Source organism: Conger conger, chromosome 11 (genome assembly GCF_963514075.1).
Source record: "Conger conger chromosome 11, fConCon1.1, whole genome shotgun sequence".
Taxonomy (NCBI): Eukaryota; Metazoa; Chordata; class Actinopteri; order Anguilliformes; family Congridae; genus Conger; species Conger conger.
The window spans coordinates 18,236,677-18,250,891 of NC_083770.1; the positions used below are offsets into that span (position 1 = coordinate 18,236,677).

Sequence of the window (14,215 nt, forward strand, 5' to 3'; positions counted from 1 at the left end):
ACATGAAATCAGAGCAGAAGGAATCTCAGGCCCCAGCATCTAATCTGATGCTATCCTTCAGAAATCTGTATGAGCCTATCTATGTCTGTGGATAGGAGGGTCACAGCATGTAAAAGTCAAGAGACACTTTTTTTTTTTTTTTCTTCGGAAACCATTTCACTGGAGCTTGCCATTCTTAGCTATAAGATGGCTTTTGTGATTTCTTTAAAGCAAGTTGTGAAGTCACCAATGCTATGCGTTTCTAAGAGTGTTGAATGGACAAAAAGGTTAACCGCACTATCAAAGAAAACAGAAATTGTTATTAAATTTGTTTAATTAAGTGATATTAGGAAATTAGGAAATTAAATTTACCAAATGGGACCTACATCATAACAGTGTTGCCCAATGTGCACAACAATTCGAAATGGCAGCAATAGTGGCTTCATCTCAGGCAGCAAGTGCTCACCTCGTGGTCGGTAGTGTAAGCAAAGGGCTGCAGGTTTGATTCCCTGGTAAGACAATCCTGAATTGCTTCAGTGTGTGTCTCACTATAAATGGATACTGTGTAAAAAATGTTTTAAAAACTACTTGGGTAAGTCCCTCAGGATAAAGGCATCTGCTAAAATGCCTGTAATAACATAATGTAATGTAATAGTATTGGAAATGTACATTATACTGGTATTGTCTAAAATGGATCCCCATGGCAGGGCCACCTGTAGAAGCTGTGTGGAGCCCTGCTAAGGAGGACGAACAGCGGCTGTCTGAGGGGACACGGCCTGGCTTGGGGCTGGAGGGCCGTTACTGGCTGCAGCTGTCCTCACCATCCCGTGGCCAGGGGCAGAACCGCCATCACAGCGCCCAGCAAATATCACACCCCTCGCAAGCGCTTAATTCATCGCTAAAAGTTGTCGCAAAGAATCAGAGGACGGGGCGAGAGAGAGGAGCGGGGGGTGGAGAGGAAAGGGAGGGGAAAGGAAGGGGGGCAGCCCAAACGGAGAGGAAGTGCGCCGCAGGGGGTGCACTGGGTGGGCCGGGTCAGATTGGCGGCGGGCCGTTGGCCCTGGAGCTGATAACCCGGCCCTTGATTGGCACTTTTAGCCCTTAACTTGGCCCCAGCCTTCCCACACGTGTCAGCTCCCCCTTCCACCAGCCAGATACGGCCTGTCAATTAGCGCATAACGCTAAAGACCGCCGCAATGTCAGGCAACGCCACCAACCTCGGGGGAGCTCACAAAATGTCTCCCCTCCCCCCCCCCTTATACCCTGGGCTATGATATGGTGTTATTGAACGGGGGAATAACAGCCCGCAGGAAAATGAAAGGAAAACACTGGGCCCCATTACTCATCAGCCCCCTCTTGTGTTCCGTGATGCAAAGCGACATCGTGATTAGATCGCTTTGAAGATGCCCAAGGATCCCCTGCCGCACCACAGCAGTTGAGATTTAGCGACCTTGTCATTGGCTTACAGCAGGCGACAGCCTCTCAGGATTAAGGCAACCAAATGTATCCACATAGCGGTTGGTCATAACCATGATGCATGATAGCCGAGATTACCAAGTGCTTGAAGTACTGATTTGTACAACAAAGAATCATGAAGGAAAAAATACATTATAGACCTACTCCATGACTTGACGACATCTTATAAGGTGAAATTGTCCAAATATGTGAATGTTTTATGCGCACATGTTAAATTAAGATGCTTACTGTTAGGGTGCACTGAGGGTGGAGGCCAGGAAGGACGAGGGACTGCGGTGATGAGGTGCTAACGGTGTATTTTATTTACAGGTGTGATGGTGGCGGTGCAGAAATATTTACAGTGACAACGACAAAAAAACTCCCGAAAATAATAATAAACTTAAGAAGAAAAACTGTATTACACAAACAAAAGAAAATGAAAATGAAAATGCAGTGTAATTTTGGCTATGCCTGAAAAGTAGGCCCACGACAAAGCACACCAAACTCTATCTCACCAAAACTCAATTAACCTTAATGCTGGGAACTACATCGTATGATTATGAACGAGCGAGCAAACGAGATGTATAGAAATATTTACAAGCAAACCCGCCCATACTAAATTATCTTGCCAGCTACAAGTATAATCAGCTACAACAGTAAGATCTTGGATGTAAACTGGCAATGTGCATTCGCTGTCTAGCTAGCTTGGTAGCTAGGTAGGCCTATGCCATAGCCTATGTAACTTATAGCTGATATAAAAATCTTACCATCCGGACAGTTCCTGCAGGGGTCTTGCTTCTTAAACTGGCTACTGGTTTTCCTCAGTTTTACTGACTTTAAATGTGTGATCCCACATCAGCTCAAACATAGCGTACGCAGTGTAGCTACCCGTTGATGAACGTTTGTTCGGTTTTCCCGGGCGGGAGCGTGGACAGGAAATTGGAGTCGGGCTTACTTCATTCCCTTTCAATTAACCAATTCCACAGCATGCGGAACAATGAGCAACGTTCACCCAAAATGTTCGATTATTTTAATACGTCGCAATATTTTTTTGCCTTAAACAAACAGATCAACAATTTTGGTAGATCTCATGGAATAATAAAAGTTATTATAATAGGGGACCTTTAAAACACGGTTTCCGGTGAACTGAAGTTTTGCTGCTTTTTACGAGTTTAGTTCACCAAGACAAATTTTTCAGCATTTCCCTGTAGAATTATGACTTAAACAAAAGTCATATCACGTTTAAAAAATAACAGTAACTGCGGCAACTAACACAAACATTAAATTGCATATGACTAGGTATGTCAGCAAACTTACTGTGTAGACAGTGTCATATACAGTACCTTCTGTATTTCAACCAGAAATCTGACTGCCAAACCTAGGTAGTTTGAATCGTTTTCTCAAAACGCAGCACAGCCATAAAATCATTTTGTGAGGGTTTTCTGAAGAAATAAATGTCACATTCAATCAGTCACAATTAGCCTCAAGGAAATCATATTTAAGTTATTACAATACACCTAATTTTGGCATGCAGAATGTATAATATTCCTTTTTGAAAATGTCTGCTACAGTAAGCCGATTCTTTGCCTGCCAAAACACACTGTCTTCTGCCTTATGGTCTTCTTTCCTAATAAGCACTTCCTCCACGAAATGTTATTTTTATAACCTAACGTCAAAAATACAAGAGCAATGTCTCCCTCTGGTGGTTATTAAACTAACTACAGCCCTGCTTTTATTACATTGCTGTAAAGTGACTGGAGCGTGTTGTGTGAATTCTGCTGTATTAGCAAACAATAGCGTCGTATCAGTAATGTAAAAGTTTGAAAATCTATTGGTGTGTGTATAGGCTATTTGAGCGTGTGCGATTTCTCTGCTTTCAGTGTAACTGTCTGCATTTGTGATCGAGAACCACAATGGAGCTAATACTTGCAGCAATCTGATTTGGGGGAAAATAGCATTCTACATTTTTACAATTGCCCAAGCTAAACCACATCTGTTTGAGGCACAGTGCATCAGACGGTGCAATTCCGATGATAATCAGATCACAATCACGTGGTGCAAAATTCAACTATGCATTTTATTATACAGAAACATACCAACACTAGTTTTCAGGAAACTTTATTGCTTCAAAAGCAAGTAGGCGTACGTATCGCCCAATTTCTGCAATTGCACTGTCAAGGGAGGGGCTCTGATGTACAGTATAATATTTATCGATGATGTTAAATGATTTTAAAGTTAATAACTTATTTATGAAAGTTGCCATTTAGTCTTCATGATATTTTTACTAGTTTATAGCTATTGATATTATTATTCCTTTTTTATCCACAGTAAGCGGAAGGGGATTTGAGTATCTAGGCGCCTGATAAATGTAGTCTAAAATGCAGTTTGATTCCTGACAATTTGTAGTTTCAGTTGTTTAATTATGAAACTGCTTATTTTATATTCATTTTATATACCGTATTTACAAAGCGGCAGACGTATAGTTTTAATAGTCAACGCAAGAGCTATGGGGGAGTGACAGTTTTGCACCGTGACTAACATTAAGAGGAGCTAAACGTGTCAAAGTGTGACCTAACACACACATTCTTTTGATGACACATTAAAGGCAAATAAACGCAGTCTTTAATTCTTTCCCACTCTACCCTCATACATTCAGAGTATTTGCAGCCGTTCCTCGCCTTGAAATGCGCACTCAGCCTTTAGAACGTTTTCTTTGGGTACATACTTGGAAAAAAATGAAAACCACATGTTCCACCCTCAACATAAATTGTACCTTATTCTGCTAATGAGCTCTTTACAGAAGAAGGACACAGTAGTATTTTTATTATTGTTATTTTACTTCAGTTATAATATCTGTATTCTATATTATTACAGTAAAGTGTTCACCACCATGGCTTATCCAAAACAATCTTTCAACAGTGCAACCAAAATACAAACAGAACACATTTCTGGACAGCAATATTTCTCTACAATTTTCTAGTTATTATATTTTCTGCTACGTCAATACTGGACACGTAAAGACTGTATATTAAATTTACTTTGTATAAAGTCATACAATGTATACAGTAAACATGAGCATAACACTCTTCATTCACAAATTCACAAAAATAACTGAATTTGTGAAGAAAAAGTGTAGCACTTGCATTTACTTGTACTGCAGTACAAACAGGAATTGAATCCCTGCCTTTGTTTTATAATGTATAGTAATGTATATAATGTATATAATAATGTATTAGAATGAGCTAATAGCTAAATGTACTGTACCATAAAGTCCTGAGCTGAAATGCATTAGCCATCAGCATGCTCACGCTTTTATAAGGATATCCACTATAGACCTATCCATTAGTACAGTTACTACCCTGTTCACATTGCTGCTGCATTACCCATACATTTACTTTGTCTCTGCTTACTGTGCATTTATACTGTATCGACTTTTTGTACGCCTTCTACTGTAAGAATTTTATAAAGTGTTTTACACATCCCAAGGACATGGAAAGGCATTCAATATATTATTATTATTATTATTATTATTATTATTAAGAGAACATGTTCTTTGTGAGAAATTACAGTTACATTTATCAGTCAGTGTCTGTCAAGCAAAAAAAGAAAAATAGTACACTGTGCAGAGGTTCAGACACAATGTACATGTTAACCCATTTTAGGACACTTTAAGCTAATATTGCATTTACACAGTATGATACCAGAATCATGAGGGAATATAAACTTCAACAACAACATTATGGAATTGAACATAAAACACTTGTCGGTCAAAATGCTTCTTTTTCCATAGTCAGGTCAAGTGGGAAGAAAGCACGACAGTTATGGTCCTGAGGATGCGGACCCTGCTTTCATTCTGACAAGACACACAGCTCTTGCATGCTACTGCGTTCCAAGACCAGACGGAAAAGGGCGAAAGCTATTTCAGCTGCTACGTAACATCTCTTTCAATGATATGTGCCTTTATGTGGAAGAGGGATACCGTTAATGGGGTGGAGGTCTGCGGACAGGTTATAAAACCAGACCAGCCTACATGAAGGTCTCATGCTTACTTGACACACTTATGTGTCAGCCAAATGACATGTAATGCAACTTATCTGTGACTCACTGGTACTGAAAAACTCATTCTAAAGTCATCCATATGTGCACAGACGCTCTTTTGTTCATTCACACTGCCATTTTATATCCTAATTGAGACTTAAACAAAGTAATATTTAATAATGTTAAATAAAGCTGGACAGTTTCGGCACTTTAATACTATACACTTCTGTGCAATAACTGTACCTTTGTCAGTTATGACATGTCAGTAATGATGCACACCTTCCTCTGGGAGGTTTGCAGGCAAGGGGAGAGGATAAAAACAGGCAATGAAAAAGATTATCAGATCAGATAGGTAGTAATTCAACAGCACTACTAACTCTGGACAGGGTACAAAGCTTCCATTTTCTTAAACGTTTTCTTCTTGATGTTAATGACGGTGTGATTTTTGCAATGATTCAGACTACTTCTGATTCATAATTTATCAGTTTTGAGCATTGGGGAACTGTGAAAATGTGCCACACCGTTACTGTGGTACAGAGGGTGTGTACCGCTCTCCGGAGATGCGTTTAGCATCGCTCAGAACCAAGGTTGCCTGCAGAGCACTCACCACATAATTAAGCAGTTTATTTATTTATATGAGGAGTTCCTGAGGACGCCACGCACTGTAAAGACCTTAGTCTGACCTGTGTGCACAGCGCTGAATGCTAAAATTGTTCTGTGTTTAAAAGTGCAGATCGGGAGGTGCGTGCTTTAGCAGTGCTCTGATTTAAGGCTAAAAGCTATTGAGTAAAAGACATGTCACACAACGCTTCAATATGATGCTTATAGCAGTAAAACAGAAAAAAGCTGAAAAGAAGTATAGATACATTATCCTGGAAATATGTGAGGAAGATAAAGGTCTCACTTCAGTGTCATCACAAAGCTGTCTATACGGTACATAATTAAACTGAAATAAGTAAGTCCAAAGTTTACTGCAGTTAAGAAGTCAGTAGATGTCACAGATTGTCTACTTTGTGGATATTTGTTTTTTTTACTGATCAATACAAAAATGTCCTTTGGTATTAAGTCGTAAAATTTTTCCTGATTTGATCTTTGAGGATCCACAGCTTCTGTTGTATTGCAACACAAAATGACAATCAGTGCACTTGCCTTAGAATGCACCCCATGAAATTATAAATACTTAGTGATTTACAAAAAACAGCCACACCTCTGGAAGGGCTTCACAGAACAGAACCTTTCATGGGTTCTGTGAAACATGGGCGTGGCTGCCCTGTGGAGACTCAACCCCCCCCCCCCCCAACTTTGGGAAAACATCAAATGCCCCCCCACAATATTATCATGTTGTATTTGGTGATAATGGTCAGACCTGGGTAAAATATGTAATTTTTTTCAATTCAAATATATTTCCATACTTTATGGGCTTGTCTGGGGTATTGGAACCTATGAAAATCCCACCTTTATTTTCCTCTTTGTTGGCTCAATTGCACCAGGCAAGATCCAAGATCCATAGAATGTATTTGATTCCAAAACAATTACGTATTTGACCCAGGTCTGGTAGTGTTTTCTGAAAGGAAATTTACAGTTTCCAAAAATCCTTGGCTACATCACAGAAACTTCAGTCCCAAGCAGTCAAAAGGCGCTTCTAGCAGCAGATGCTAACAGGCACTTGCTAACAGCCACTGCTAACAGGCCCTGCTAATAAGTGCTGCTAGCAGGTGCTGCTAACAGGCACCGCTAACAGGCCATGCTAACAGGCACCGCTAACAGGCCATGCTAACAGGCCCTTACTAACAGGCCATGCTAACTGGCGCATGCTAACAGGCCATGCTAACCGGCGCTTGCTAACAGGCATTGCTACCAGGTACTGCTAACAGGCAATGCTAACAGGCACCATCAACAGGCGATGCTAACAGGCTCTGCTAACAGGCACACTGCTAACAGGCGCTGCTGGAGTTGGAGGCCCTCAGGGCCAGGCTGGCGATGGACTTGACTGCGCAGGTGGAGAAGCGGTGGCACGCCCCAGCTCCGGAGATGTAGTTGGAGGCGATGTGGTGCAGCCGCTTGGCGCCGAAGGTGTGAAAGTGGCCCGGCAGCACCTGCTCCACCTCCTCCCCGTCCACCAGCTCCAGGAGCCTCCGGCAGCTGCGCACGTAGTCACTGACGCGGCTGTAGGGCAGCCAGTCGATCATGGCCCCGTCGTACGCCACGTCGCCGCTGAACAGCATCTTCCGCTCCTTGTCGTGGAGGCAGATGCTGCCCCGGGAGTGGCCGGGCATGTGCAGCACCGTCAGCTGCCGGTCCCCGAGGTTGATGACATCACCTGGAAACGCACAGAGAAGAAGCGCACCTTTTTCTCCGGACTGCACTGCAGCACTGACACAGCAAAAAGCTCTACTCGCACCCTTTTTTTTGCGCGAGTTAACAGGAAAAAAGGATGATATGGATTATTTTGTTTTTTAGAAGGAGGACTAGTGAGAGGTGTGAGGAAAAGGCACTGCAGTGAGCGGAGGGCATCTCGGATGCTGGGAATCTATACGTCCACCTCCGTGTCCATCTCTCAATTTATATCGATCTCTATCAAGAGAGGCACATAGGCTGACGACACAAATTTTTAAAGCAGTACTACAGTTTACAGCAGATTAAGTCTTCACAGTCAAGTCGTTTCTGATTTGCCTGCTCTTGGTCTTTTATAGGAAAACAGAGCCAGCTATGTCCCCATTACAATGGACTTGATGGTATACTCTATAACCCGCCTCTGTTAATAAATCTGAAATGACTTCTCAGGGAACACAGTGCTTTGCCAGAAGAGATAGCTCCCTCCAAATGCATATGCACCAACTGTTAAGAGTGCTACTGCTTAATTAATGGACGCTATGACTTTAATGTGTCTACTTCTACTGAATGAAGGACATCCAAGGGTGTGCAAGTAATGCTAGCATGGCAAATGTTGCACACACACTCATAAAAGGGGAATATTGCAGAAGATTCTGTAATTCAGCCTGCACCCTGGCAACTTCCTGGCTGAAATCAAATATGTTGAAGTCCTGCTCCGAATCAAAATAGCCTCCACTCTGCACAAAAAGGGAGGGGTTACTCCTGTCTGCATTCAGTAATTCATTAACCTGAAGTCAATATCATTAGCCAGTTAAAGTGGAATTAGATCTTTTTAACACATTCATGCAGCTTTGTCGGCGATGCTATTTGTCCGGAGACTAAAATTGAGACTTCAATTGTGTTTTCAGTAAATTGGACAGGAAGAGGAATATCTTTCCACACCAAGTAAACCAATTTTCAAACCTAAGCGGGAGGGGTGGGACAATCGCTTCTTGGTGAGCTGCCAGTTTCTCTCTGCAATGTGAATTCCCACGTGACGGCACTCCAATCTGACATATTCGAAAGGCGTGTTACGCATTCCAAGTGGGTCTTGATTTCCGGTAACCGGGCGCAGTTGTATCAGTCAAGATTGCACTAATCTGATTTTGTATCGATCGGTATATTGTTCTTTGGATTTAGCAGCAGCCTTTTCTTGTGGCAGCAGGGCTTGTGTAGATCTCCATCCTGATATCTACACGAGCCCTGCAGATTTTAAACAGATTTTACGCATACATGTCGTTAGCATGTCGCCAGCTAACTGAAATTAACAGTGTTCGGACTTTAGTATTTAAACTTTTATGCCTTGATCAAGATTGAATTCAGACTATCTTACCCAGTCAGGTCGTATTACACATAGTGCACAATACTTCAAGCATTTGTCCTGCTACGGTATAATACGGTGCTCTTGCCAATAATAATAATAATAATAATAATAATAATAATAATAATAATACCTTCCTGTAGTATGTGAGTTGGTTGTACAGCCTTGACTTTATATTGCCTGGCTCTCCATCCAGGAGACGGATCCCGGACAATCTCGCTATCGGACAACCAGGTCACCGTTTCGAAGTTGTCTCCGTTGGCCAGCGCATCCACCTCTGCCCTGTGAACGCCCACCTGTTGAAACTGATGCAGCCCACCCGAGTGATCGAAGTGGACGTGCGTCCCAATGGCGAGCAAAGGATTTTTTCGCTCTGGGTCATCTCCAAGCAATCCTTTAGCATTTAGATAATCTGGCAAACTTCTCAGTCCCAGACCTGTGTCTATAATAACGTCCTGGTGAGATCCACGAAGTAGCCAAATGTTTGCTCGGTTACCCGATTCGTAAAACCTCTCCTGGATCCAGAATAAACCTTCTCCAAGAGATTTGTGCGCATACCAATCCGTTGCAGACATCCCACTTCATGCAGATACTATACAAATCTAAATGTCAGTTAAACAATCGAGGGTTTACAAAGAGGAGGTCGAGATACACGGACTTCGCCCGAAAGGAGCAATGCGGCTGGATCTGTATGCATCTGCAATTTTGCAGAAATGGTACGGAAGACACTCCCATGCAGGAAGTGGTTGTGTTTACACGAGAACAAAGTGACGTTGCGCGAAGTGACTCTCTATTGGTTAAAGAAAGTGGACACCGCCCATTTTGACAACCCAGCCATGGTCATTTAAAAGTCTGCTGCTCCACGCGTGTCTCGCATTGCCTGTAGAACGGATTGACCGAAAGGTATTATAATCGAAATCTTCTTTATGCTTTGCTAACTTGTGTGATTATATTCAAAGGTAAATGTTTAAATGATAATCCACCGACGTTATTCCTCTATAATTAAGAGATGCAACTAGCAATTTTTTGTGAAGCACATGGACAGTAACTATATGCACTTTTCTGTAAAGTAGTTCGATTAATCCGCTTCAAAGCAAAAAAATACTTCCTTATTGCATGGTATCCGTTTATTCAGTGCTTCAAGACCAGCTAATGGCCGTGTCTTTTAAACTTTTCACGCCACAGAAATTCATGATGGCTGGCCACTGGTAGCTTGAATGCTGATGAAACCTACAGGCACATTTGCTGACCTCATATGTTGTTTTCTTAGTAGCTCTGACTGTGAACGGTCGCTTTACGTGGCTGAAAATCCGTTCATGTCAGCTCTATGTATTAAAGACATAAAGCAGTACCATGTAATTTAAAGGGCATACATTCCCAACAGTATCAGCTAGTTTCTCTGATATTATGAGGTAAGCCACCATCAGCTTTAACAGCATAATTAGGCTATGACAACACTCGTGGCAGCCATTTCATCATCCACATGCCTGCTTCAGTGAAATGTCTGAGTGAAGGGAGGAATTTGTGGGTTTCTTGTGGCTAATTAGGACGTGGCTGTGCTTTCGTTCCCACCGCAGAAATGGCGGGGGGGAAAGGACGGGGCATCGCGGCCTTCACCTTCAACATCGATGCCCTGGGCATCACCAGGGGCTCCATGCCCGAGACGGCCCGCGGACCCAGAGCGCTGTTCCCGGTACGAGCATCAGGCCGTCCCCTGGGAGTCTGTGCTTCTGGCCAAGACGCTGGGGCCATGCCTGAAGCCGCTTACTATTGAGTATACGACTTTGTAGGCAACTTTTCAACTCAATAGTAGGCAAGTAAGCAGTTTCAGACGTAGCCAGGATGTCTTGAGAGAGACCAGAGTGTGAGGGTGTGATCAGAGAGGGAGGCTGACATCTTTTCTTGCAAGTTATGTAATTGTCAGTTTAAAGAGCATAAAATCTCCTTGTGGGTGTCATTTTGACTGGTTGTGTGTGTGTGTGTAAAAACAAAAGTTAAAACTAAATACACACACACACACACACACACACACACAAACAGCCAGACAGACAGACTTTGTATTTACCCTGTCCACTGCACTGGACATCTTTAGATGCTCCTCCCTGTCTGTGCCGCAGGACATGGAGTACAAGCCGGGGCCGTTGAAGGCGGGGGAGGATGAAGACTACATGCTGGCCCTGAAGCAGGAGATGAGAGGAACCATGAAGCGTCTGCCCTACAACATCCCGCTGCCCGAGAAGAAAGGCGGTGAGCACCGCTCCAGTCAGACCCCCAAACGCAGCAGGGGTGCGTCCCAGTGCTCCAGAAACGCACCCTCCTGTCCTCCAGGGGGGAGGAGATGAGTGAAGAAAGGAGGATACGTTTCTTTGAGCGTTGGGATGCACCCCAGGACCCTTACGCACACTAACGCTGGGGGCGGTGTTCAACACTTGAGATTGGAGACCAGTGGTTTCCAACCCTGCTCCTGGAGATCTACCATCCTGTAGGTTTTCACTCCAACCCTAACAGAGCACACCTCATTCAACTGCTAGATCTTGTTAAGCTGCCAATTGGTATAACCGGGTGTGTCAACTTAGGGTTGAGATGAAAACATACAGGACAGTAGTGCTCCAGGAACAGGGTTTTGAACAACTGTTGTAGACAGTCAACTAAAATATAACTGAAGACTTGAATAAATACGAAACAAAGGTGCAAAAATATGAATGAGAAATATGGAGATATGGTGAAATTCTGTCACTGTGATTGTGAGGCAGGCTTTTGCAGGCCACTCCACCATTCATTGATTCAGTAGATTTTAACATGATGATTTCCAGTGTAAGAGGAATCATATTTTACTGCTTGTTTAGTAAAAACAATCCGTTTGACATTATAATGTTGTTTAATGCTTTAAAAATTCATTTGAAAACCTTTGCAATGATATCACAGGTCTGTGGATCAATTCCTGTTAATTACAAAGGTTAGCCTGCGTATGTAATAATAGTTCAATGTTAAATGTGATTACGCCTTAAAGAACATAATCCTCATGGTCACAATATGCATCAGATGTGGAGCGGTACAAGGAGAAATACACGCGGAGTGGCCAGAAAGAGGTGGCGAATGATTGGACACCAGGTATGACATGGGTGTAAACGGGCACATGGGTGGGCTAGGGGTTCTAATATCGTCCCATTCAAATATGGGACATGGTGCATACACAGATACAAGTGGGATGGTCCAGTTTATGACCTTGGAAATATAAGGTTCTATCAGAGTGGTTTTGAGATATTGAGCTTCAAAGATAGCAGTGAAATCTCCAAGCAGATACGACCATTAACACTTTGCATTTTTTCCTACTTTTAAACAGTATTTTTGTGTAAAATTCCAAACACACATTTAGTGCCCCTATAAACAACATATCTATGAGACCAGCTAATTTGTCAAAAATGTAAGTTGGAACCATATAATTCTCAGGTCTTGATTTGTCAGATGAATTGCACTTGTTGGGCACAGTAACCTGATAGCAGCTGGATTTCATTTTAAATGGCATCTCCTATGGGACAGATCATTGTTTAGCTGGACTACAGAACCGTCTAAGATATCCTGATGAATACGAGACAGTTGGAAATCCGAGGAGGGTTTGAAGGTGCCGGTTTCCTACAAATGTTATATAAAAAAAACAACCTCACAAGACATTGCTTAACATTGCTGGTTTGTTGCGTTGCCATGCATACATCTTTCTGATGGGTGTTTACAGATTGGACACGCCTGCCAAAGGAACTGATGCCACAAAAGAAAAAAGTGAAAAAGAAACCCGGTAAATGCAGGGAGAATATGAACATATTTACATTTTCTGTCCAACGATAGTATCATGGCACCCTCTATTTTCAGTTTTTCCTTTTTGTTTATCAAAAATGATTGATGTTGGCGAGAGGAGGCGATGACAAAACCTGACATTTAGAAGAAAAAGAAGGGATAATATTGCACTTTAATGTTTTTTTTGCCCCAAGTACAGACTGAGGGTTTGGCAGTAAAAATGCATTTTTTGATATTAACAGAAGTGAAGAAGAAATCCAAGAAAGAAACAAAAGAAGAAAAAGAAGAATTGCTGACTCGGCTAGATGTAAGTTTGAGGAAGCTATGTGGAAGGTTAATGGGGGCCATTTTCTTTAAAAGATTGGGGGCAATTTTGCCAGTGAGCATTTGGCCTTTTTTGAGTATGACAGGATGGCTATATGCCAATCATTACAATAACCCGTCACAGTCATGAAATGTGTCCAGTTCAACTTTTGTTCTCGGTGTTTCCTTAGGAACTAGAAAAGAAAGACGGGGAACCTGATGAAGAAAAAGAAGGCAAAAAAAAAGGAGAGGGTGAGGAAGATGAGGAAGAGTTGGAGGCTGAGGAGTATGATGAAGAGGAGGTTGAAGAGGTAAATTATTTAATAAGAAACAACTACAACATATATTCACTGTACAAGTCATGGCCAAAATTGTTATTCATATTTTTTGGTCATATTTGCAAATAAGAATCTTGAAATCATTTCAAATTTGTGAAGAGATTTTTCCGATACCTTGTATCGATTTTCTCTCCTGACACTATTTATATTTTAGGAGAATGACTACATTTCCAGCTACTTTGATAACGGAGAAGAGTTTGGTGGCGGCAGTGACGACAATATGGATGAAGCCACATACTAGCCCGAAACTGCCTCAGTGCTTCAGAGCATACGTGCAGCCATTTTGAGAGACTTAAGCCAAGTACTGGAAATGCAATTAATGTAGATATGTAATAATGTATATGTGCCAAGTGATTTTTTTCTGTAATTATAAATTATGCAGGAGCTTGCTTCTCGTCACGATAAATTATTGTATAAATTCACGTGGACTCCATGTTGAGCATGCCTGAGTACATTGGTCATCAAATAATAAATGTGAAACCCTGGTAGAAGTGTGTCTTATATTTTTTTTAACTAACAGAACATTGAACGGTCTCCAAAGGCAACCGTGTTTTCTATGTAAATGTCAGTGTTTCTGGAATTACTGCTTTGAATGAAAATGTTGAATCATTCCAAC

At 42.0% G+C, this 14,215-nt stretch overlaps 2 protein-coding genes across 3 annotated transcripts; one reads left to right on the forward strand and one right to left on the reverse strand.

Annotated features, from left to right (window-relative positions):
• Positions 1-6,799: 6,799 nt before the first annotated feature.
• Positions 6,800-9,877, reverse strand: mblac2 (metallo-beta-lactamase domain containing 2). The gene is made up of 2 exons (XM_061260777.1): positions 9,300-9,877; positions 6,800-7,792 (listed from the first exon to the last, which is right to left on the reverse strand). Exons 1-2 carry the CDS (start codon positions 9,739-9,741, stop codon positions 7,407-7,409), a joined length of 828 nt encoding a protein of 275 aa, XP_061116761.1. The 5' UTR covers positions 9,742-9,877; the 3' UTR covers positions 6,800-7,406.
• A 72-nt stretch (positions 9,878-9,949) lies between these two features.
• polr3g (polymerase (RNA) III (DNA directed) polypeptide G) lies at positions 9,950-14,090 on the forward strand. 2 transcript variants are annotated; one of them, XM_061260778.1, is made up of 8 exons: positions 9,951-10,069; positions 10,744-10,859; positions 11,284-11,413; positions 12,209-12,277; positions 12,900-12,959; positions 13,201-13,265; positions 13,453-13,572; positions 13,754-14,090. In XM_061260778.1, the coding sequence occupies exons 2-8, from the start codon at positions 10,746-10,748 to the stop codon at positions 13,838-13,840; spliced, it is 645 nt and encodes a 214-aa protein (XP_061116762.1). In that variant the 5' UTR covers positions 9,951-10,069; positions 10,744-10,745; the 3' UTR covers positions 13,841-14,090. The 2 variants fall into 2 exon arrangements, with proteins under 2 accessions (XP_061116763.1, XP_061116762.1); XM_061260779.1 differs by lacking the exon at positions 12,900-12,959 and having other exon boundaries at positions 9,950-10,069.
• The last annotated feature ends 125 nt before the right edge of the window (positions 14,091-14,215 follow it).